At 46.1% G+C, this 23,986-nt stretch overlaps 1 protein-coding gene across 1 annotated transcript in view; it reads right to left on the bottom strand.

Moving 5' to 3' along the window:
* CORO1C (coronin 1C) overlaps positions 1-8,359 on the bottom strand; it is a 143,560-nt gene extending 135,201 nt beyond the window's left edge. The window contains exon 1 of the mRNA XM_069759639.1: positions 7,880-8,359. Within this exon, the coding sequence (XP_069615740.1) occupies positions 7,880-8,357 (478 nt within the window). The 5' untranslated portion in view covers positions 8,358-8,359. The remainder of the gene's footprint in view (positions 1-7,879) is intronic.
* Positions 8,360-23,986: the final 15,627 nt, after the last annotated feature.

The following is a 23,986-nucleotide window of genomic DNA, read 5'->3' as shown; positions in this document are numbered from 1 at the left end:
CCCAGCATGGGCACAGCGGTTTCTGTTTTCCAAAGGTTTACACGGTACTGTAAACCCATGGAAAACTGCTGCGGACCTGCAGCTGCAGATCCGCAGCAAAATCCACAAAGTGTGCACATAGCCAAACACTGCCAAACTGTGATTTGCAGCATTTGGGCGGGAGGGATGAAAATATATGCCCCCAGAGAAAACTCTGAAGAAATTCCCAGTTGGTCTGCAAGCAGATATTTTACATATTCAGCTCCAAATGCAATAAATGTCAATATCTTTGCAACTGACCTCCGCAGTTCAAATAGAAAAAAGCTGCAGAATCAAGGGGCCTCAGGTAATTAACTCAATATTTTTTACCTAGTGACAGAAACTCCTAAAAGTTTCCTTTAAAGTAATATTTGGTCTTAGACTTATTAACAAAAAAAAAGTCTATGAAAATTACTAAAAAAATCTACAAAACACTGTGATTTCAGCGTGAAAGTGGTTCATGGTTACCTAGTAATATCAGCATTAGGCTGGCAACTATCTGATGTGGTACATTATAATAATAATTAATATCATTATAATTTTTATTTCTATAGCGCCAACATATTCCCCAGCACTTTACATTTTAAAGGGGACTTGTACAGACAATAAAGACATTACTCTAATTGAACTGAGGTGGCTCTCAGTTCCCCTTTTTGTTGTTGCATTATAAAAAGTGTTGTTCCCGTTACTTTGATGGATCTGCATTCGGCTTTTTCCATATTTTTTCACAAATTAATTGTATCTTATTATCTTCTAAAGTCTCTCCAGAACCCAGAGAATAATAATCATAAGATGTAAAAAATAAATAAAATCCTTATACTCACTTCACCATTCAACTCTCCAGCTCCTCTATGTCACGGGTTTACCGCAGCACAGAGGAGCCAAAAGACCGCGCTGTCTGATTTCTCCTGCCACTACACTGGTTAGAAGCACTTCACCTTCATAATAAACAGTGCAGGTTTCTGCTAGCAGTGTAGAGGTTAATATGTTCTGCTGAAAGCTCCTGGAGACTTTTCTGCTTTGCTGCTCTCAGCTGTTCAGTGTTTACCACTGCCCATCTGCTATATACAAGCAGGCATTGTCAGAGTTAAGGTACCGTCACATTATGCGACGCTGCAGCGATCTAGACAACGATGCCGATCGCTGCAGCGTCGCTGTGTGGTCGCTGGAGAGCTGTCACACAGACAGCTCTCCAGCGACCAACTATGCGAAGTCCCCTGGTAACCAGGGTAAACATCGGGTTACTAAGCGCAGGGCCGCACTTAGTAACCCGATGTTTACCCTGGTTACCAGCGTAAACGTAAAAAAAACAAACAAACACTACATACTTACATTCCGGTGTCTGTCCTCTCCGGCGCTCTGCTTCTCTGCACTAAGCGCCGGCCGGAAAGCAGAGCACAGCCTTGACGTCACCGCTGTGCTTCCCGGCCGCTGCGCTTACACAGTGCAGAGAAGCAGAGCGCTGGAGAGGACAGACACCGGAATGTAAGTATGTAGTGTTTGTTTTTTTTTACATTTACACTGGTAACCAGGGTAAACATCGGGTTACTATGCGCGGCCCTGCGCTTAGTAACCCGATGTTTACCCTGGTTACCAGTGAAGACATCGCTGAATCGGCATCACACACGCCGATTCAGCAATGTCTGCGGGAGTCCATCGACGAAATAAAGTTCTGGACTTTCTGCACCAACCAACGATGGCACAGCAGGATCCAGATCGCTGCTGCGTGTCAAACACAACGATATCGCTATCCAGGACACTGCAACGTCACGGATCGCTAGCGATATCGTTCAGTGTGAAGGTACCTTAAGTTATATATTGCCTAGATAGAGCTTGAGGTGTTGCTTGTTTGTGGAGGCATTTTGGAGTGATTTTCAGGAGACTTTTCAGTGGTGATTTGTCTGCGTGCATACCCTCATCTCTCCTATTTGGTTTCTCTTCTCTTAACTTCCCGGTGTTTCACTCTGTTGTTTGTGAGTGCATATTTGTATGACTGGTATTTTCATTTATCCCTGTACATCTTCCCTTGTTATCAACAAATGTCTATTATGGCACCTTTGCCACTAGACCAGAAGCGATTGTAACAAAAAAATTAAGTTAAAAAATTAAATTTTCATTAATATCCAGTTTTAAATGATAAGAAAATATAAAAATTTTACAGGGCTGAACCTCTATGAAGCAGGAGAGACACAACATGAAATCAAAGCACATCAATATATAAGGGTATCAGAACAAACCATAAAATATCAATATGTCAATGTTAGTTATAAAGAAGCCACTATATGTCAACAATTAAATGATATCTTTGTGTGGAAACTTCCTGAAGAAGAAGCCATGAGCTTCGAAACGCGTTGAATAAACCACCCGAACATTTTACAAGTATATCTGGATCTATTATTTGTCGCAGCAGCGCGGATGTAATCCACATTTCATCTATTATAACGGTTCTGAGAGGTCGCAGCGCCGACCTGTGGATCTGCAGCAGCTGACAAACTACACGCTAGTACTGTGTACTACCAGGTGAGCAGTTCTCTCACAATTGATCAGAAACAATCCTGGAGATAAGACCCTATTTGCGCTTTTTTTGTCTCCCATCTTTCAATACTAACAATTAAATGATAACATGTGTGGTATCATAAATAAAATTCAATAGACATCGGTATAATGCATCAAAGTGAAAGGCTAATGGATAAAAGGGAATCAGGATCAATCTAATGCCAAAAGTAAATATATTAATGTATTATTCCCTCAGAACAGTGGCTATACCAAATCCAATACATAAAAGTGTCTGATACATACACAAGCTATATGTCAATCTATCACCAAAACAAGAGGACTGAAAATATGCCTCTTATGGAATATTTATTACCTGAGTAGGCCTGGTAGATAGAATGTGCAGCTAATAGTGCGGTGCACAAATGTTGTATCAGGGCTGTGCACTTCCACCTGCCCGACGAGCGTCGTTTCGCTGCTCGCTTTTTCCGGGGGCCTTGTTTGTCTGGTTTTGTGTATTCATATACACAACTACCCACTTCCCTGGATGGGGGAGGGGACAGATAAGGGCTGATTCAGTAGCTCAGTAAGGGCAGTCCCACACGTCCAGATAATTCCGGTACCGGAAAAATCGGTACCGGAATTATCCGTGTCCGTGTGCCCGTGCGTTTCTGTGGCACATCAGTGTGGCACACGTGCGCCGCCCGTGTGCCCACTGGGTACCACACGCACCGCGCAGGAGACAGCGCTAAAGTTTAGCACTGTCCCCTGCATCTGGTGCTGAAGCTGCCATTCATATCTTCTCTGCAGCAGCGTTTGCTGTAGAGAAGATATGAATATTCCTTTTTTTTTTGTTTCTCGTGTTTAAAATAAAGATCCATGTCCCCAACCCCCTCCCACCCCCTGTGCGCCCGCCCGCTGTTCTTAAAATACTCACCCGGCTCCCTCGCTGGCGCTGCTTCCTGTCCTGGCCGCAGCTTCTACTGTATGAGCGGTCACGTGGGGCCGCTCATTTACAGTAATGAATATACGGCTCCACCCCTATTTGGGTATTTTGGGTTCCAGTTCAGCCGAGACCAATAACCCAGATATCTGCTGAAACTGCTGCGCCACCTGTGACCGCAACTCAGTAACCTCATCCGTGAGGGTCTGAATTAGGCCTGCGAAAGCTTCAGCTTGAGCCATAGGGTCTCCAGCAAATGGAGCAGGACGGTGATAAATCATGCTCAGACACGGGTAAGTCCGGCAGACGACGAACCATATAAATACAACAGGTCTGAAAAAGGTTAGGAAAGCTATGTGCACACATTGCAGATTTGACTGTGGAATTTTCTGTGTAGATTCTGCATTTCTTGGCAGAAAACGCAGGTCAGAATCTGCACCTTTTTTTGCACACGTTGCAGATTTTTGTGCGGATTTCTTCCTTTTTTTTTTCCCCTGCAGATTTCAAAAGGGGCAGATTCTGACCTGCGTTTTCTGCCAAGAAATGCAGAATCTGCACAGAAAATTCCACAGTTATGGAGTTGGTGCAGAAACGCAGCAGTTCTGCACAAAGAATTGACATGGTCCTTTTTTGAATCTGCTGCGTTTTCCGTGCAGATTTTTCTGCACCATTAGCACAGCATTTTCTTTTTGCCATTGATTTACATTGTACTGTAAATCACTTGCGGATCTGCAGCGTTTCTGCGCAGAAAAAAAAGCTGCAGATCAGCAGGAAATCTGCAACGTGTGCACATAAAGGTAGAGAGCGAGGGATGGGACACGTGACAACAACCTGTGTCTGTGTTTTTCGGATGTGTGAAACAAGTAGTAAACTGAATTATAAAAAAAAGTATAATCTTTCCTATACAAATATTCTCCCTTTCCAATAGAGATTTTGTCAACTAAGTAGCATATTTTATAAATCGAGTATTTATTGAAAAGAATCACCTGTTGAAATAAATAGGGTAAAACACTAGCACAAATAAAACTATAACTTTTTTACCAAATGTTCTTTCCAAACGTTTTTCCGATGATAGAAACTATTGTTATGGGAATCCTATTGGGTTCTAAACTCTTACCTGTTTCCTGTCTTTGGCTTCTCATCATTAGAAACCCATTTTTACAATTTCTCATCTTTGCCCCTATACTGATGTGAAATCAGGTGTGATGTTAAGTCATGACTTGGAAGACAGTAACACAATCTATGGTCTGGGACACCAGCCAGGGGATGCTTGGGACAGGAAGAGCCTTCCTTTCTCCTCATTGCTGGTCTCAAGTGAACATCTGCACACTGTTTGCAGTGAGACTACATGTTACACATCACTGTTTCCAGTTTGGTGTGGTGACCACTGAAAATAATAGGCTGCAATCTGAAACAATGTCACTCCAGCTCTATTCCCCACCCAGCTCTGCCTCCACCTGCTTGACTGACAGCCTCTATATTGTGTGACTACCAGCAAAAGAGCCCTTAGGCCGGGTTCACACTGCGCTAGCAGCAGCCCGTTCAGCACATACGCTAACAGGCTGCTGCTAGTGCAAGTGCCGACGTTTAATGGCGCTAGCGCAGATAGAGCATCTGCTAGCTCTATCTGCGCTAGCAGTAACGGACCCGGAAACGCTGCAGCCCGCATCTCCGGGTCCGTCACTCAATGACGGCACATCGCTAGCGATGCGTCCGACATTGCTATCAATGGCGGCCGTAACGGACTACGTTACACCGCGTTTATGCCGCGGTGTAACGTAGTCCATCTAACGGACTGCCTAGATGCATGAGATGATGGCAGTTTAATAGAGCTGCTGTGACAGACAATTCAGACCTACAGAATCATTTTCAGATAAACTCAAACGCTGATTTCTCAGTAATGGAGGAACGTACACTGTCTATGTAAAAATATTGCTGGATCTGTCTTTGAAAGAGCTACATACACATATGAATTGTATGGGGGTGAAATCCTGCTAGCATATTCCATTTAACACAAATTTCCACCACTGCTTAAAAATGGGCAAACCTTGAACAAGTAGATGCCCTAATCACTCAGCCAATCAGGCAAGAACGTTCTTTAGTTTGAGTAGAGAGTGCACTTTCTTCCAGCCCCCAAAATAGGAGCGTGGAAGAGGACTAGATGGCCCTCATAGGATGCAGAAGCACCTGTCGACTTATTTTTCCTAGGACATCTAGAGCAGATTATTACATGCCAATGTGGGCAGTGATGATTATAATGGAGTTAAACCTGCCAACTACTATAATCCTACTTATCTTAAATGTTAATGATCTGTACCTAGAATGTTTCTATTTTTCAGTATCGCTTAAAATGATGTATTGAGACACAAATTCATACTGACATAACCATCTTTTAAGCATTGATGTTTATTAAGGTGATAACCTTGCTCAATGTGCTTTTTATGGCCATTTATTTTGTTTAATAACAGTGACATTTTATATATCTATACTATAACGCTGGGAGCGTCACTCTGTCCGAAGCCTTTATAGACTGCGCAAGCGCAAGCGCCGGCGCAGTCTGGGCCTCACAGAATGACGCTCCCAGGAGATCGCGGTATGCGTAAACACTGAACGCACACCGTGATCTCCACCGGAGAGGCAGGGACCGCCAGGAGGGTAAGTATATTCACCTGTCCTCCGTTCCAGTGCTGCGTGCGGCTCCGTCTCCGTGTCCCGGTCCTCTGCCTGTGACGTTCACAGTTCAGAGGGCGCGATGACGCGCTTAATGCGCACCGCCTCTGACTGCACAGTCACAGCCAGAGGAGCCGGAAGAAGCGGCGGGCGGCGCTGGAATGGGACAAACAGGTGAGTATAGCAAGTGTGGGGGGCCTGAGCTGGCGGCGATACCGGCACCTGACCCCCACAGCGCGCCGGTGTCCCTGCCTGCTCAGGCCCCCCCAGCACTCGGCGGCCAGCGACGATAGGTGAGTATGTTATTTTTTTATATATATATATCGCAGCAGCACACGGGGCATATATTATGGAGCCTCTTATGGGGGGCATATATTATGGAGCATCTTATGGGGGGCATATATTATGGAGCATCTTATGGGGGGCATATATTATGGAGCATCTTATGGGTGGCATATATTATGGAGCATCTTATGGGGGGCAAATATTATGGAGCATCTTATGGGGGCCATAAACCATAATGGAGCAGTGTACGGGGGCATATATTATGGAGCATCTTATGGGGGCCATAAACCATAATGGAGCAGTGTACGGGGGCATATATTATGGAGCATCTTATGGGGCCATCAACCATAATGGAGCAGTGTACGGGGGCATATACAATGGAGCATCTTATGGGGGCCATCAACCATAATGGAGCAGTGTACGGGGGCATATAATATGGAGCATTTTATGGGGGCCATCAACCATAATGGAGCAGTGTACGGGGGCATATAATATGGAGCATTTTATGGGGGCCATCAACCATAATGGAGCAGTGTACGGGGGCATATAATATTGAGCATCTTACGGGGGCCATAAACCATAATGGAGCAGGATGGCAGCAGCAGCACATGCCAGAATGGGGGCGCAGGATGGGAGCAGCACATGTCAGATTGGGGGCGCAGGATGGGAGCAGCACATGACAGGATGGGGGTGCAGGATGGGAGCAGCACATGGCAGGATGGAGCAGAACATGACAGGATGGGGACGCAGGATGGAGCAGTATATGACAGGATGGGGACGCAGGATGGAGCAGCACATACCAGGATGGAGACCATATACCAATATAAATGCTCGCCACCCGGGCGTAGAACGGGTTCAATAGCTAGTATATATATACACATATATAACATTCTTTTTCTATGTATATATATAATTACATTTACTATTATTAGTCTGCTCTTTGACACTATAACACTCGTTAAAGCAAGCTGCATATTATTGTATATTTGTTCTGGACAATATTAACCATTTTAAGCTTATATTGTAAGTTCCTGAAGAAAGCTAATTTCGGATGCATTACTTGAGTAAGTTGCCTGTTATCATTATATTTAAGAATAGGAGTTTCAGTCCAGGTTATATATGGAACTGCAGATGAAGTCTCATCCATGGGATTTCTTTACAATTGCAGCATTGTTTGGTGCTATACACGGTATGTATTTGGCACAGGCACATATTACCACAAATGGCAAGTTTTAGCTTCACTATTAGGAGCATTAAACATGAAATTCATACAAATGTCTGCATCCAAATATAACTGGAGATAGATGAGATAATGCAGTGATCATTGGCATTTCCTGGGCTTGCCCTGAATAATGTATATCATTACACTGCAGACAACCTTCAAAGATAAATACTCTTATTTCCATTTATGGGGCAGAAAAACAGATTCATCTTAAAGAAATATCACACATTTGAAGAGAAGGCACTTACCCCTTTTTGAGTGGCAAGCTGCTGCTTTGCGGTCAGAAGAGCTTGACACCTCAAAGGCTCTGCGGGCATCTGCTACTGAGAGGACTTTCTCTTCTTCTATGTCACCTTGCTCGTGCTTCCTCTCTTTAGAATATTTATTTGTCTGGGAGTTGTTTTCCTTTGAGAAGACCCCTTGAAACACCTCAGTACAGGGACTGGGAGGAGTGTATTGTGGGGGCTTTGCATTTTGCGATGCTCCTATGTTCCATGAAGTGACCTCCTCCGCAGCTCCATCAGATCCAGAGTCTTCATGTGTGTACAACGTGTCTTCTTCTCCAGTGTCGCTGAGGTTCTCCTTGCACAATGCATCAAGCTGGTAGATTCGCTTGGGTGGTCCCCGGCTCCTGGGAAGACTCTCCTTGTTATTGCTATTTTTGGTGATCTCCTGAGCTTGAACATGAACACTTGTGCACATCAAGGCATGGACGCTACTTACCATCTGCCCCACACCTTCCAGTAAGTGGTCAGTGCTATGTGATCTTCCCATTCTCTGGAGTGAGAGCCTGGTGACTTGTCTGTTGCCATCACTGCTTTCTGAGGCAGAACGAGTCAGTGCCCTTATGCTGCCCTGAAGATAGGAGACCAGGTTCTCACTTTGTGCCCTCCGGTACAGTTTTACCTTCTTCATCCTGTCATCTCCTTCCCTAGATTTACTGGAGTTAGTGGTGATGTGCCCAGAATACCTGGAGTGGTTGTGTCCTTCACTCCAGAGTCTGGACTCATCTTCTTCCATCTTATACAAAATAACGTTCATATGTTTGTGTTGAGTGTCCTCTGTCTTCTCCAGATTTACTTCCAGAACACCACGCCTAGTGTCTTGGAGTAGCTCACCTGCTAGGTCCCCAGAATCCACCACATCCCAACTGGAACTCCTTTCTCCAAGCTTCCATTTTCTTCTTTGGATACACTCTTTGCTTGACATTTCAGATGAACTTTCCTTTATATTGCAAGTCCCAGACTCAACTTGTGCTTTCACTCCACCTCCAAACCTCTGCTCCTCACCTAGATCCTGTGTAAGGTGCCTGGGATGCTCAGACTTTTCTGAAGTTAGAAAGTGTGTAGGCTGATTGGAAAAACATAGATCCCCTTGTTCTTCAACAGAGTGTCCTCCAAGGTATAGGTGAGCAGGAGTACCATCCCCCAGTTTCTGATACTCTGTAATAGTGCCTCTGTAATGGTGTCCTGTGTAATCCACCTCCTGCATATGCATACTGCAGTTATCAGCTGATTGTGGATGAATCGGATCCATCCTGTAGACTGTATACTTCTCTGATTACAAGGAGCTCCTATCTGTTCTTTTCCATGAAGATGTCACACTGTGCTTCTTGTTACTTATTCATGTCCAGGCTGAGGAGCTCTGTAAAAGTAGAACGTCTCAGCTGATCTTTGACTGACTTGCATTGGACTTTCCTTCAAGGTTTCTACCTGACAATGACGAAGTCAATTTAAGGGATGATGAGCGAAATATTTGATAATGTGGCAATAAAGTGATTGGAATATTTGGGACAGGGTTGCAGAAGTCGCACCCTCCTCTGGGAGATGAGAAAACTCTCTGTGCTTTATTGAATCATCAGCTATAAAACATCCCAGAGGTAAACAAGAGGCTGGACGAGAACCACAGGACTGTACAACCTTCTCTCTGCACATATTCTACTGTACTACAATCTCTACATAGATTTCCAAAGGGCAGGCACTATGCAATGCTCAAAGCAGCTAGACCGGACATTCAGCTCATTCAGCATTGCAATGTTCATTTTTTTCATTAAGTTTTTGTGCATGAAACCATAATATTTAGGTTTTTCTCAAATTTGATTAGAGCACAGGAGATAATACAATATGGAATTTGGAATATGCCATTCTTCAAGGACTACACTAATCACCTGGAATTACTTAGTTGTGGACTGTGTAGCTCTATAAGTTCTCTGTTTATATAAAGAGCAAACTTAAAGGGAACCTGTCACCCCCCAAATCGAAGGTGAGCTAAGCCCACCAGCATCAGGGGCTTATCTACAGCATTCTGGAATGCTGTAGATAAGCCCCAGATGTATCCTGAAAGATGAGAAAAAGAGGTTAGATTATACTCACCCAGGGGCGGTCCCGCTGTGGTCCGGCGCCTCCCATCTTCTTACGATGACGTCCTCTTCTTGTCTTCATGCTGCGGCTCCGTCACAGGTGTACTTTGTCTGCCCTGTTGAGGGAAGAGCAAAGTACTGCAGTGCGCAGGTGCCAGGCCTCTCTGACCTTTCCCGGCGCCTGGGGGACAGAAACTGGAATGTAAGTATGTAGTGTTTTTTTTTTTTTTACGTTTACGCTGGTAACCAGGGTAAACATCGAATTACTAAGCGCGGCCCTGCTCTTAGTAACCCGATGTTTACCCTGGTTACCAGTGAAGACATCGCTGAATCGGCGTCACACACACCGATTCAGCGATGTCTGCGGGAGTCCAGCGACTAAATAAAGTTCTGGACTTTCTGCTCCGACCAACGATGTCACAGCAGGATCCTGATCGCTGCTGCCTGTCAAACTCAACGATATCGCTATCCAGGACGCTGCAACGTCACGGATCGCTAGCGATATCGTTCAGTGTGAAGGTACCTTAAGCCCACCATCAAGGGTTCTAGTGAAGAGTCAGGTGCTCACCTAGTCACTCCCCTCCAGGCTCTCCTCAGACCACGGCAGATTGGTTCCACCACTCTCGTTACAGCAGCTTAAAGACACGTCCCCAGAGAATCCATTGAGCACTGCCTCTTTAGTAAACATCATAATAATTAACCCCTTCCCGACCTTTGACGCATACGCTGCGTCATGAAAGTCGGTGCCATTCCGACCCATGACGCAGCATATGCGTCATGGAAAGATCGCGTCCCTGCAGATCGGGTGAAAGGGTTAACTCCCATTTCACCCGATCTGCAGGGACAGGGGGAGTGGTAGTTTAGCCCAGGGGGGGTGGCTTCACCCCCTCATGGCTACGATCGCTCTGATTGGCTGTTGAAAGTGAAACTGCCAATCAGAGCGATTTGTAATATTTCACCTAAAAAAATGGTGAAATATTACAATCCAGCCATGGCCGATGCTGCAATATCATCGGCCATGGCTGGACACACTAATGTGCCCCCGCCCCACCCCTCCGATCGCCCCCCCCAGCCCCCCCGATCTGTGCTCCGCTCCCCTCGGTCCTGTGCTCCGCTCCCCCGTCCTCCTGCCCGCTCCCCCCGTGCTCCAATCACACCCCCCGTGCTCCAATCAAACCCCCCCGCACTCCGATCCCACCCCCCGCACAGCGATCCCCCCCCGCACAGCGATTTCCCCCCCCCCCCCGCACAGCGATTCCCCCCCGTGCTCCGATCCACCCGCCCGCACAGCGATCCCCCACTCCGTGCTCCAATCCACCCCCCCGTGTTCCGATCCACCCCCCCGTGCTCCAACGCCCCCCCCGTGCCCTGATCTCCCCCCCCTTATACTTACCTGGCCTCCCGGGGACCGTCCGTCTTCTTTCCTGGGCGCCGCCATCTTCCAAAATGGCGGGCGCATGTGCAGTGCGCCCGCCGAATCTGCCGGCCGGCAGATTCGTTCCAGAGTGAATTTTGATCACTGAGATAGGTTATATCTCAGTGATCAAAATAAAAAAAAAGTAAATGACCCCCCCCTTTGTCACCCCCATAGGTAGGGACAATAAAAAAAATATTTTTTTTTTTCCCACTAAGGTTGGGGTAAGAACTAGGGTTAGGGTTAGGGTTAGGGTTAGGGTTAGGGGTAGGGTTAGGGGTAGGGTTAGGGCTAGGGCTAGGGTTTCGTTATGTGCACACGTATTTTGGTCCTCTGCGGATTTTTCCGCTGCGGATTTGATAAATCCGCAGTGCTAAACCGCTGCGGATTTATGGCGGATTTACCGCGTTTTTTCTGCGCATTTCAATGCGGTTTTACAACAGCGATTTTCTATTTGAGCAGTTGTAAAACCGCTGCGGAATCCGCAGAAAGAAGTGACATGCTGCGGAATGTAAACCGCTGTGTTTCCGTGCAGTTTTTCTGCAGCATGTGTACAGCGATTTTTGTTTCCCATAGGTTTACATTGCACTGTAAACTCATGGGAAACTGCTGCGGATCCGCAGCGTTTTCCGCAGCGTGTGCACATACCTTTAGAATTAGGCTATGTGCACACGGTGCGGATTGGCCGCTGCGGATCCGCAGCAGAGTTCCATCAGGTTTACAGTACCATGTAAACATATGGAAAGCCAAATCCGCTGTGCCCATGGTGCGGAAAATACCGCGCGGGAACGCTGCGTTGTATTTTCCGCAGCATGTCAATTCTTTGTGCGGATTCCGCAGCGTTTTACACCTGTTCCTCAATAGGAATCCGCAGGTGAAATCCGGACAAAAAACACTGGAAATCCGCGGTAAATCCGCAGGTAAAACGCAGTGCCTTTTACCCGTGGATTTTTCAAAAATGGTGCTGAAAAATCTCATACGAATCCGCAACGTGGGCACATAGCCTTAGGGCTAGGGTTGGGTTGGAATTAGGGTTGTGGTTAGGGATAGGGGTGTGTTGTGGTTAGGGGTGTGTTGGGGTTAGGGTTGTGATTAGGGTTATGGCTACAGTTGGGATTAGAGTTAGGGGTGTGTTGGGGTTAGTGTTGGAGTTAGAATTGAGGGGTTTCCACTGTTTAGGCACATCAGGGGGTCTCCAAACGCAACATGGCGCCACCATTGATTCCAGCCAATCTTGTATTCAAAAAGTCAAATGGTGCTCCCTCACTTCCGAGCCCCGACGTGTGCCCAAACAGTGGTTTACCCCCACATATGGGGTACCAGCATACTCAGGACAAACTGCGCAACAATTACTGGGGTCCAATTTCTCCTGTAACCCTTGGTAAAATAAAAAATTCTGGGCTAAAAAATTATTTTTGAGGAAAGAAAACGTATTTATTATTTTCACGGCTCTGTGTTATAAACTTCTGTAAAGCACTTGGGGGTTGAAAGTGCTCACCACATATCTAAATAAGTTCCTTTGGGGGTCTAGTTTCCAAAATGGGGTCACTTGTGTGGGGTTTCTACTGTTTAGCCACACCAGGGGCTCTGCAAACGCAACGTGACGCCCGCAGACCATTCCATCAAAGTCTGCATTTCAAAAGTCACTACTTCCCTTCTGAGCCCCCACGTGTGCCCAAACAGTGGTTTACCCCCACACATGGGGTATCAGCGTACTCAGGAGAAACTGGACAACAACATTTGTGGTCCAATTTCTCCTGTAACCCTTGGGAAAATAAAAAATAAATTCTGGGCTAAAAAATTATTTTTGAGGAAAGAAAACGTATTTATTATTTTCACTGCTCTGTGTTATGAACTTCTGTGAAGCACTTGGGGGTTCAAAGTGCTCACCTCACATCTAGATAAGTTCCTTTCGGGGTCTAGTTTCCAAAATGGGGTCACTTGTGCGGGGTTTCTACTGTTTAGCCACATCAGGGGCTCTGCAAACGCAACGTCACGCCCGCAGAGCATTCCATCAAAGTCTGCATTTCAAAACGTCACTACTTCACTTCCGAGCCCCAGCATGGGCCTAAACAGTGGTTTACCCCCACATATGGGGTATCAGCGTACTCAGGAGAAACTGGACAACAACTTTTGGGGTCAAATTTCTCCTGTTACCCTTGGGAAAATAAAAAATTGCGGGCTAAAAAATCATTTTTGAGAAAAGAATTTTTTTTTTTTATTTTCATGGCTCTGCGTTATAAACTTCTGTGAAGCACTTGAGGGTTCAAAGTGCTCACCACACATCTAGATTAGTTCCTTTGGGGGTCTAGTTTCCAAAATGGGGTCATTTGTGGGGGATCTCTAATGTTTAGGCACACAGGGTCTCTCCAAACGCGACATGGTGTCCGCTAATGATTGGAGCTAATTTTCCATTTAAAAAGCCAAATGGCGTGCCTTCCCTTCTGAGCCCTGCCGTGCGCCCAAACAGTGGTTTACCCCCACATATGGGGTATCTGCGTACTCAGGACAAACTGGACAACAACATTTGTGGTCCAATTTCTCCTATTACCATTGGCAAAATAGGAAATTCCAGGCTAAAAAATCATTTTTGAGAAAAGAAAAATTATTTTTTATTTTCATGGCCCTGCATTATAAACTTCTGTGAAGCACCTGGGGGTTTAAAGTGCTCAGTATGCATCTAGATAAGTTCCTTGGGGGGTCTAGTTTCCAAAATGGGGTCACTTGTGGGGGAGCTCCATTGCATAGGCACACAGGGGCTCTCCAAATGCGACATGGTGTCCGCTAACAAATGGAGCTAATTTTCCATTCAAAAAGTCAAAAGGCGCGCCTTCCCTTCTGAGCCCTGCCGTGTGCCCAAACAGTGGTTTACCCCCACATATGAGGTATCGGCGTACTCGGGAGAAATTGCTCAACAAATTTTAGGATCCATTTTATCCTATTGCCCATGTGAAAATGAAAAAATTGAGGCGAAAAGAAATTTTTTGTGAAAAAAAAGTACTTTTTCATTTTTACGGATCAATTTGTGAAGCACCTGAGGGTTTAAAGTGCTCACTAGGCATCTAGATAAGTTCATTGGGGGGTCCAGTTTCCAAAATGGGGTCACTTGTGGGGGAGCTCCAATGTTTAAGCACACAGGGTCTCTCCAAACGCGACATGGTGTCCGCTAACGATGGAGATAATTTTTCATTCAAAAAGTCAAATGGCGCTCCTTCCCTTCCGAGCCTTACCATGTGCCCAAACAGTGGTTTACCCCCACATGTGAGGTATCGGTGTGCTCAGGAGAAATTGCCAAACAAATTTTAGGATCCATTTTATCCTGTTGTCCATGTGAAAATGAAAAAATTGAGGCTAAAAGAATTTTTCTTGTGAAAAAATAGTACTTTTTCATTTTTACGGATCAATTTGTGAAGCAGCTGGGGGTTTAAAGGGCTCACTATGCATCTAGATAAGTTCCTTGGGGCGTCTAGTTTCCAAAATGGGGTCACTTGTGGGGGAGCTCCAATTTTTAGGCACACGGGGGCTCTCCAAACTTGACATGGTGTCCGCTAAAGAGTGCAGCCAATTTTTCATTCAAAAAGTCAAATGGCGCTCCTTCCCTTCCAAGCCCTGCCGTGCGCCCAAACAGTGGTTTACCCCCACATATGAGGTATCAGCGTACTCAGGACAAATTGGACAACAACTTTCATGGTTCAGTTTCTCCTTTTACCATTGGGAAAATACAAAAATTGTTGCTGAAAAAATCATTTTTGTGACTAAAAAGTTAAATGTTCATTTTTTCCTTCCATGTTGCTTCTGCTGCTGTGAAGCACCTGAAGGGTTAATAAACTTCTGGAATGTGGTTTTGTGCACCTTGAGGAGTGCAGTTTTTAGAATGGTGTCACTTTTGGGTATTTTCAGCCATATAGACCCCTCAAACTGACTTCAAATGTGAGGTGGTCCCTAAAAAAAATGGTTTTGTAAATTTCGTTGTAAAAATGAGAAATCGCTGGTCAAATTTTAACCCTTATAACTTCCTAGCAAAAAAAAATTTTGTTTCCAAAATTGTGCTGATGTAAAGTAGACGTGTGGGAAATGTTATTTATTAACTATTTTGTGTCACATACCTCTCTGGTTTAACAGAATAAAAATTCAAAATGTGAAAATTGCGAAATTTTCAAAATTTTCGCCAAATTTCCGTTTTTATCACAAATAAACACAGAATTTATTGAACTAAATTTACCACTAACATGAAGCACAATATGTCACGAAAAAACAATCTCAGAACCGCTAGGATCCATTGAAGCGTTCCTGAGTTATTACCTCATAAAGGGACACTGGTCAGAATTGCAAAAAACGGCAAGGTCTTTAAGGTCAAAATAGGCTGGGTCATGAAGGGGTTAACACTAGATAAAAAGGGCCACATTTCTAGAACTGTATGGTGGACTTTATAGATAAAAAATGGAATACTAAGGAGGAGCTGCAGAAATAAAATAAAAGCAAAAACTGGACACTTCTGAGCTGGTGACAGATCTTCTTTAAAGCGAACCTGTCACCAGGTTTGGACGATATGAGGCAAGACCATCACCATTCACGACTGATATACCGCATTCTACTATGCTGTATATCTGACCTTAACCCAACCTGTAAGATCAGAAAAAGAGCTTCTATTATACTCACCTGGGGGTGGTCCGGTCCAAGGGGTGTTGATGTTCCTGGTCCAGTGCCTTCCGTCTTCTTGCCTCATGTGGATGACGTGTCCGTTTGTCATACACACAGTCTCCAAGGAATCGTGCTCCAGCACAGGCATAATTCTCTGCCCTGTTGAGGGCACAGCAAAGTACTGCAGTGCACAGGTGCCAGGAAAGGTCAAAAATCTCCAGTGCATGAGCACAGCAGTACTTTACTCTGCCCTAATCAGAGGGAACACTTTTTGATGAAGTAGGACCCTTCATCCACACAAAGCAAGAAGGAGGGCGATGATCCTAAGAAAATGGAAGGTGCCGGACCAAGAACATCGACACCCCTCAGACTGGACCGACCCCCAAGGGAGTATAATAGAAGCTCTTTTTCTTATCTTTAGGGTCAGGTTGGGGGCAGATATACAGCATCTTAGAGTGTTGTATATCAGGCCTGAAAGGTGGTGGTCTTACCTAATATCGGACAAACCTGGTGACAGGTTCCCTTTAAAAAGTTACTACTAGTAATTACTAGTGGTGACCCTCTTGGAATAATATTCCATTATGTTCTCTATAGAAGGTCACTATCTCAGTCAATAGAACTTCCTGTATGCATTGACTGTACCACTAAAGTTCTCAGGGGAAGACCAGAAGCTCCCATCACATGTAATGATGATGAATGCACAGCTCCTGTCTCTCAATCATTGTGGATCGCTATTCAGTCTGCAATGGGGAGAAAATTAACTTTATCCTCCCTGCCAACTTTTGGTATTCAGTCATGGGGGCGGCGTTGGTTCAGTCACAGTTCTGAGTATACAGAGCGGCCGGTGTAACCACGCCCCCAGCCCCGACTGATAACCGGCTGCAATAGAGAATAAGGGTACCGTTACACTAAAAGATTTACCAACGATCACGACCAGCAATGCGACCTGGCCGTGATCGTTGGTAAGTCGTTGTGTGGTCGCTGGAGAGCTGTCACAGAGACAGCTCTCCAGCGACCAATGATGCCGAAGTCCCCGGGTAACCAGGGTAAACATCGGGTTATTAAGCGCAGGGCCGCGCTTAGTATCCCGATGTTTACCCTGGTTACCATTGTTAATGTAAAAAAAAAAAAAACACTATACACTCACATTCCGGTGTCTGTCACGTCCCTCGCCGTCAGCTTCCCGCACTGACTGTGAGAGCCGGCCGTAAAGCACAGCGGTGACGTCACCGCTGTGCTCTGCTTTACATCCGGCGCTCACAGTCAGTGCGGGAATCTGACGGCGAGGGACGTGACAGACACTGGAATGTGAGTATGTACTGCTTTTTTTTTTTTACATTTACAATAGTAACCAGGGTATATATCGGGTTAATAAGCGCGGCCCTGCACTTAGTAACCCGATGTTTACCCTGGTTACAAGTGAACACATCGCTGGATCGGCGTCACACACGCCGATCCAGCGATGTCAGCGGGTGATCCAGCGACGAAATAAAGTTCTGGACTTCTATCTCCGACCGCCGATGGCACAGCGGGATCCTGATCGCTGCTGCGTGTCAAACACAACGAGATCGCTATCCAGGACGCTGCAACGTCACGGATCGCTATCGTTAACGTTCAAAAGTTGCTCAGTGTGAAGGTACCTTAAGTGTCAGTCAGAGCCGGGGGTGCGGTTACAGCGGCTATTCTTATACAGAGTCGTGACTGAACCAACGGCGGCGGCGCCCACCATGACTGAATACCAAATGCTGGGGGGAGAGAATAAAAATAATTGTCTCCCCGTTGCATTCGGCTGCGTGCACGCATCGGACAGCATCATAACGCTGTTAACCTGCAGATTAACCCCATATCTGCAGGTTAGTAGCGTTATTTCTGGTGACAGGTTCCCTTTAAGGGAGTTGTCCTACCTAAATAAAAAGGATTATGGAGGCATGATGGGATGATAAAAGTGTCACACGCACCTTCTTTCACCCTGGGCACAAGAACTTACTTGATGATCCCAATCTAAATGAGGTAGTGTAACAACCCTGCCGGCATCACCGCATGGCCTTCCATTCCCCACCTGCCTGTTACATCTACTCACTCACCCAGTGCCATGCTGTGAGATCTGTCTGCTGCTGGTTCCATGCCATGTACTTCATGGCGGCCTGCTCTGTGTACACTTCCTGGCTGTGTGCATAGGGGGGCAGCGCCAGCCACTCCGGATTCTTATTGAGACTGTGTGCACCTCCCTAAGGTGCTTCTGGCCAATAGCCTTGAGGCCTCTGATACTTAAGGCATCCTCACCCATTGGAGGATGCCTGAGCAAACTATTCCCCTCAGTTAGCATTTGCTACTGAGCTGCCAGGTCATGTCTGCTTCCTGTCTCAGAGGGCTGCACTACTGCAGGCCTTCATCTGTGTTCTGTTTGTGTATCCGTGTCCGTTCCTGTCTGTACTCTGGTCTATGTCCGTCCCTGCTCCTTCTTTGTCATTAGTCATTTCCCACTCTGCTGTGTGTACCTCTGCCTTATCTTTCTGCTCTGGTCGCCACTGTCTGTGGCTCTGCTTCTCTCTGCTCAGTTCTACCACAACCTGTGGTTCTGTGTCTCTCAGCTCTGCTCTCTGTAACTTTGCTCTGCACTCTGATCTTGCTTTACACTCTGTGGCTTTGCTCTCAGCTCTGCACTCAGACCTTGCTCTGCACTCTGTGGCTTTGCTCTGCGGCTCCGCTCCTTGCGGTTCCACCTGGCACCGCTCCTTGCGGTTCTAAGTCTTTAGCTCTTGGCTCCGCCTCCAGCATCTCTGCTCTTGGCTCCGCCTCCAGCATCTCTGCTCTTGGCTCCGCCTCCAGCGTCTCCGCTCTTGGCTCCGCCTCCAGCGTCTCTGCTCTTGGCTCTGCCTTCTCCTTCTCTTCTCTTAGCTCCACCTTCTACTTGTACTCAGCCTCCTGCGATTCAGCTTTGCTTCCACTCTTGCTCTATCTTTATTCTGCTACTTTCCATACAGGTTTCTACCTGTTCCTTTATATTCTCCAGTCTGAACAGGTTTTTACCTGTTTCCACACATCCATCTGAATACCAGTTCCTACCAGAGTATCAGTCCTGTCTGCCTGTGCCAGCCGTGCCCGCCTGTCTGCCAGAGTGCTAGCCGCGCCCGTCTGCCTGTATCTCCGTCAAGCCAGTCTGCCCGTCAGGGCCTCTGCCATACCCGTCTGTCAGCCAGTGTCACAGCCGTGCCTGCCTGCCCGTGTCTTGTCCCCGGTGGGATCAGCATCCACAGTCCGACTCCACCCTGGAGTGGTACCTGGTAGCTTCCTATTGCACTAGTCTGACCTCACCATCAGAGGCTCCAGCGAACACCTAGGAAGCTACTTAGTTACGCCCCTTCCAGGGAAGTTCGGTCTGTGGTCCAGTGGGGCCACACCCCCAGGTGCCCGCGTCAACCAGTCTCGGCGCAAGCGTTACAGGTAGTAGTTATTATTATTTATTGTTATAGCGCCATTTATTCCATGGCGCTTTACATTTGAGGAGGGGTATACATAATAAAAACAAGTACAATAATCTTAAACAATGCAAGTCATAACTGGTACAGGAGGAGTGAGGACCCTGCCCGCGAAGGCTCACAATCTACAAGGGATGGGTGAGGATACAGTAGGCGAGGATAGAGCTGGTCATGCAGCGGTTTGGTTGATCGGTGGTTACTGCAGGTTGTAGGCTTGTCGGAAGAGGTGGGTCTTCAGGTTCTTTTAGTTTCTGATGCAACTTAAAACTATCTTTTCCCCAGAATAGACTGGTGACTGCTGACTTATTGGTTTTGACTGGACAACCTCTGTAACCATTCTCATTCCCTAAGTTTAAAAACTAGAGTGGCAGACATGTCCTGTTTGCTCTATCAAATAATACACATCAAATAAAAAGGTAGAAATAATCAGCACATACACAAAATCTCCTAAACAGTTTTTCTTCTTTTCCTTCTGTGCTTGTTGCGCGAGTGGGTGAATAGATGCATTACATAAACGTTGAGATGCTGAAAATCCAAACTGACTAAATCCCTCCAAAAGACTGAGTCAGAATATAGCTGCATTTTACCGTCCTATTAAGGCTACATTGCACCGACCTCCCAACTGCACCAAACCTAGGGGACTACAGTATACAGGAAAGTTGTTGTGCTGCTGTAGTTTTCAAGCTTACAGATGATTGACTTGACTAATACATTTCAACAGATAATTTCATAAAGATTTACAGGTGCATCTCACAAAATTAGAATATCATCAAAAAGTTAATTTATTTCAGTTCTTCAATACTAAAAGTGAAACTCATATATTATATAGTCATTACAGAGTGATACATTTCAAGTGTTTATTTCTGTTAATGTTGATGATTATGGCTTACAGCCAATGAAAACCCAAAAGTCATTATCTCAGTAAATTAGAATACTTTATTACAACAGCTTGAAAAAATTATTTTAACATCCGAAATCTTGGCCTACCGAGATGTATGTATGCACTCAATGCTTGGTCGGGGCTCCTTTTGCATCAATTACTGCATAAATGTGGCGTGGCATGGAGGCAATCAGTCTGTGGCACTGCTGAGGTGTTATGGAAGCCCAAATTGCTTTGATAGCAGCCTTCAGCTCTTCTGCATTGTTGGGTCTGGTGTCTCATCTTCCTCTTGACAATACCCCACAGATTCTCTGTGGGTCAGGCGAGTTTGCTGGCCAATCAAGCACAGTGGTACTGTTGCTTTTAAACCAGGTATTGGTACTTTTGTCAGTGTGGAGAGGTGCCAAGTCCTGCTGGAGAATGAAATTTCCATCTCCAAAAAGCTTATCGGCAGAGGGAAGCATGAACTGCTCTAAAACTTCCTGGTAGACGGCTGCGCTGAATTTTAACATAATAAAACACAGTGGTCCAGAGGCGTAGCTAGGGTTTTTCTTTCAGGGGGGGGAAGGGGGGGCGAAACTTTTTAGTGGGCCCCTAACCAGGTAACTTTGATTACAACTGGGTGACGCACCCTAATAGTGGAGGAGAACCTCAGCAGATGACCATGCTGTTACTGAAGATAATCTCTATATAAAGCCCAACATGGATATTACCGCCATATGGTCAGATTCCCTCTTTGTTAAAGCCTACGCGAAACGTGCGTTAAGGGGCAGACCGGGGTCCCAAGCATCAAGTCATTTCTTCATCATGGGTAAGCAACTTTGCTATTAAGGGCACTATATTCTTTCCTTTTGAGGGCAGTACACTGTCATTAAGGCAGCTTAGGAAATCTATTATGTACCATGCAGTTTCATTGTATGGTGACTAATATTATAGGCTTATACGGAATCTAATTCCATTATTAATATATGTGGCTGATATCATATTTAATTGTATACATAATCGGTGCCCTGTACTAATACCATGATTATATTTATTATATACACTCTGATGCCTTGGACCCATGTGCTTTTTACTAGGGTCTTTTTCCTTGTTTGTATTCTAGTTTATATACATTTTGTGTCATTTTTCGTACTTTTCTATTACGTGCAAGAAAGTATTTTCATTCGATTTTACCACATTGCATGGAATGCCATTTTTTGTTTGTTTCTAAATTGTATCTGGAGTATACATTTACTGTCCTGTAATTTACATGGGTATAACTAGACATTCACTAGGATTTAGATTTTTGTTACACGGGACCCATGTCATTTTTGGGAGTTTTATCATATTGTCAGTGGTAGATACCAGTCCTACAGAACATATAAGAGATCACATAAGTTACAGATAATGACTTACCGCTGACATTCTTTCTGATGGAATCGTTCACTTTTCCCGTCTTTTCCATCTGGCCCAGACCGACACAACTTCTTCCAGCCACGACTCGGCTTCAGAGAATACAACTATTTCACTTCTCGTATTCCAGCCCGATCACCATCTATCTCCAACCTGCACAAACCCCTCATCCTGCTGATACCCCAAGTACTGAGCCGCTGCTGCCGTATTTGTCCCAATTACTGCACCTGCTGTGTGATTCTGAGTGACCTCTAAATTCTAAAGCAACCCTCTATAACATAGTAATGCCAGGTGCAAGTGCCCTAGAAAACAGTGCCCACATTTTGCCCCCCTAGAAAGTAATAATGCCCTGTTTGCCCCTTTGACAGTCACAGTAACTGGAGTTCCCCTATAACAATAAGTGCCCACTTTACATTTAATAATGTCCCAAGTCTCTCCCCCGTATAGCTCCCCTATACACAGTATGATGCTCTCTTACACAGTATAATGCCTCCTCACTGTATAGTACCACCCACACAGTATACTGACCACTTAGTAGCCCCCAAACTGTTTAGCTCCAACACTGTATGATGACCCCCTCACTGTAATCTTCACACTGTATGATGGTCCATTCACTGTAATCCTAACACTGTATGATGGCCCCCTAGATAGCCTCCATATAGTATAATGCACCAGATAGTCCTCAATATAGTATAATGCACTCTAGGCAGACTCTATAACACAACACAGCACCCATAGGCAGAATCTGTAGTTTAAGGCAGCACCCCATAGGCAGACTCTGTAGTATAAGGCAGCACTCCATAGGCAGACCCAGTAGTATAAAGGTACCGTCACACTAGACGATATCGCTAGCGATCCGTGACGTTGCAGCGTCCTCGCTAGCAATATCGTCCAGTGTGACAGGCAGCAGCGATCAGGCCCCTGCTGTGATATCGCTGGTCGGGGAAGAAAGTCCAGAACTTTGTTTCGTCGCTGGATCTCCCGCTGACATCGCTGAATCGGTGTGTGTGACGTCGATTCAGCGATGTCTTCGCTGGTAACTTGTTAAAGTAAAAAAAACAACCACTACATACTTACCTACCGCTGTCTGTCCCTGGCGCTGTGCTTCTCTGCTCTGGCTGTGAGCACAGCGGCCGGAAAGCAGAGCGGTGACGTCACCGCTCTGCTTTCCGGCTGCCCGGCGCTCACAGCCAGAGCAGAGAAGCACAGCGCCGGGGACAGACAGCGGTAGGTAAGTATGTAGTGGTTGTTTTTTTTACTTTAACGATGGTAACCAGGGTAAACATCGGGTTACTAAGTGCGGCCCTGCGCTTAGTAACCCGATGTTTACCCTGGTTACCGGGGACCTCGGCATCGTTGGTCGCTGGAGAGCTGTCTGTGTGACAGCTCTCCAGCAACCAAACAGCGACGCTGCAGCGATCCGGATCGTTGTCGGTATCGCTGCAGCGTCGCTTAGTGTGACGGTACCTTAAGGCAGCACCCCCATAGGCAGACCCTGTAGAATAAGGCAGCACCCCCATAGGCAGACCCTGTAGAATAAGGCAGCACCCCATAGGCAGACCCTGTAGAATAAGGCAGCACCCCCATAGGCAGACCCTGTAGAATAAGGCAGCACCCCCATAGGCAGACCCTGTAGAATAAGGCAGCACCCCCATAGGCAGACCCTGCAGTATAAGGCAGCACCCCCCATAGGCAGACCCTGTAGAATAAGGCAGCACCCCCATAGGCAGACCCTGTAGAATAAGGCAGCACCTCTATAGGCAGACCCTGTAATATAAGGCAGCACCCCCCATAGGCAGACCCTGTAGTATAAGGCAACACCCCCATAGGCTGATTCTGTAGTATAAAGCAGATTCTGTAGTATAAGGGAGCACCCCCATAGGTAGACCCTGTAGTATAAGGCAGCCCTCATTAAAAAAAAGTAAAAAACTGTAAATACTCACCTCTCTTCCTCCTCGTTCCCGCAGTGCTTCGAGCTTCCGCTCATCTTGTCATTGCGCCCGCTGTCAGTGTCAGCGTCTGTAATGTCAGACACTGACAGGGGGATGATGGGAGGAGTGTAGCGCAGCGCTCCTTCCCTCATCAATGCGGTCAGCTGTATCGGCTAAATACCGAAACAGCTGACCTTGCGATGACGGGCGGGGGGCCCACTGCTGGCACCGGGCCCCCCGCCTGCTCAGGGGCCCC

Source organism: Ranitomeya imitator, chromosome 1 (assembly GCF_032444005.1).
Source record: "Ranitomeya imitator isolate aRanImi1 chromosome 1, aRanImi1.pri, whole genome shotgun sequence".
In the NCBI taxonomy this organism is placed as follows: Eukaryota; Metazoa; Chordata; class Amphibia; order Anura; family Dendrobatidae; genus Ranitomeya; species Ranitomeya imitator.
This window is presented reverse-complemented; position numbering and strand designations above follow the sequence as displayed.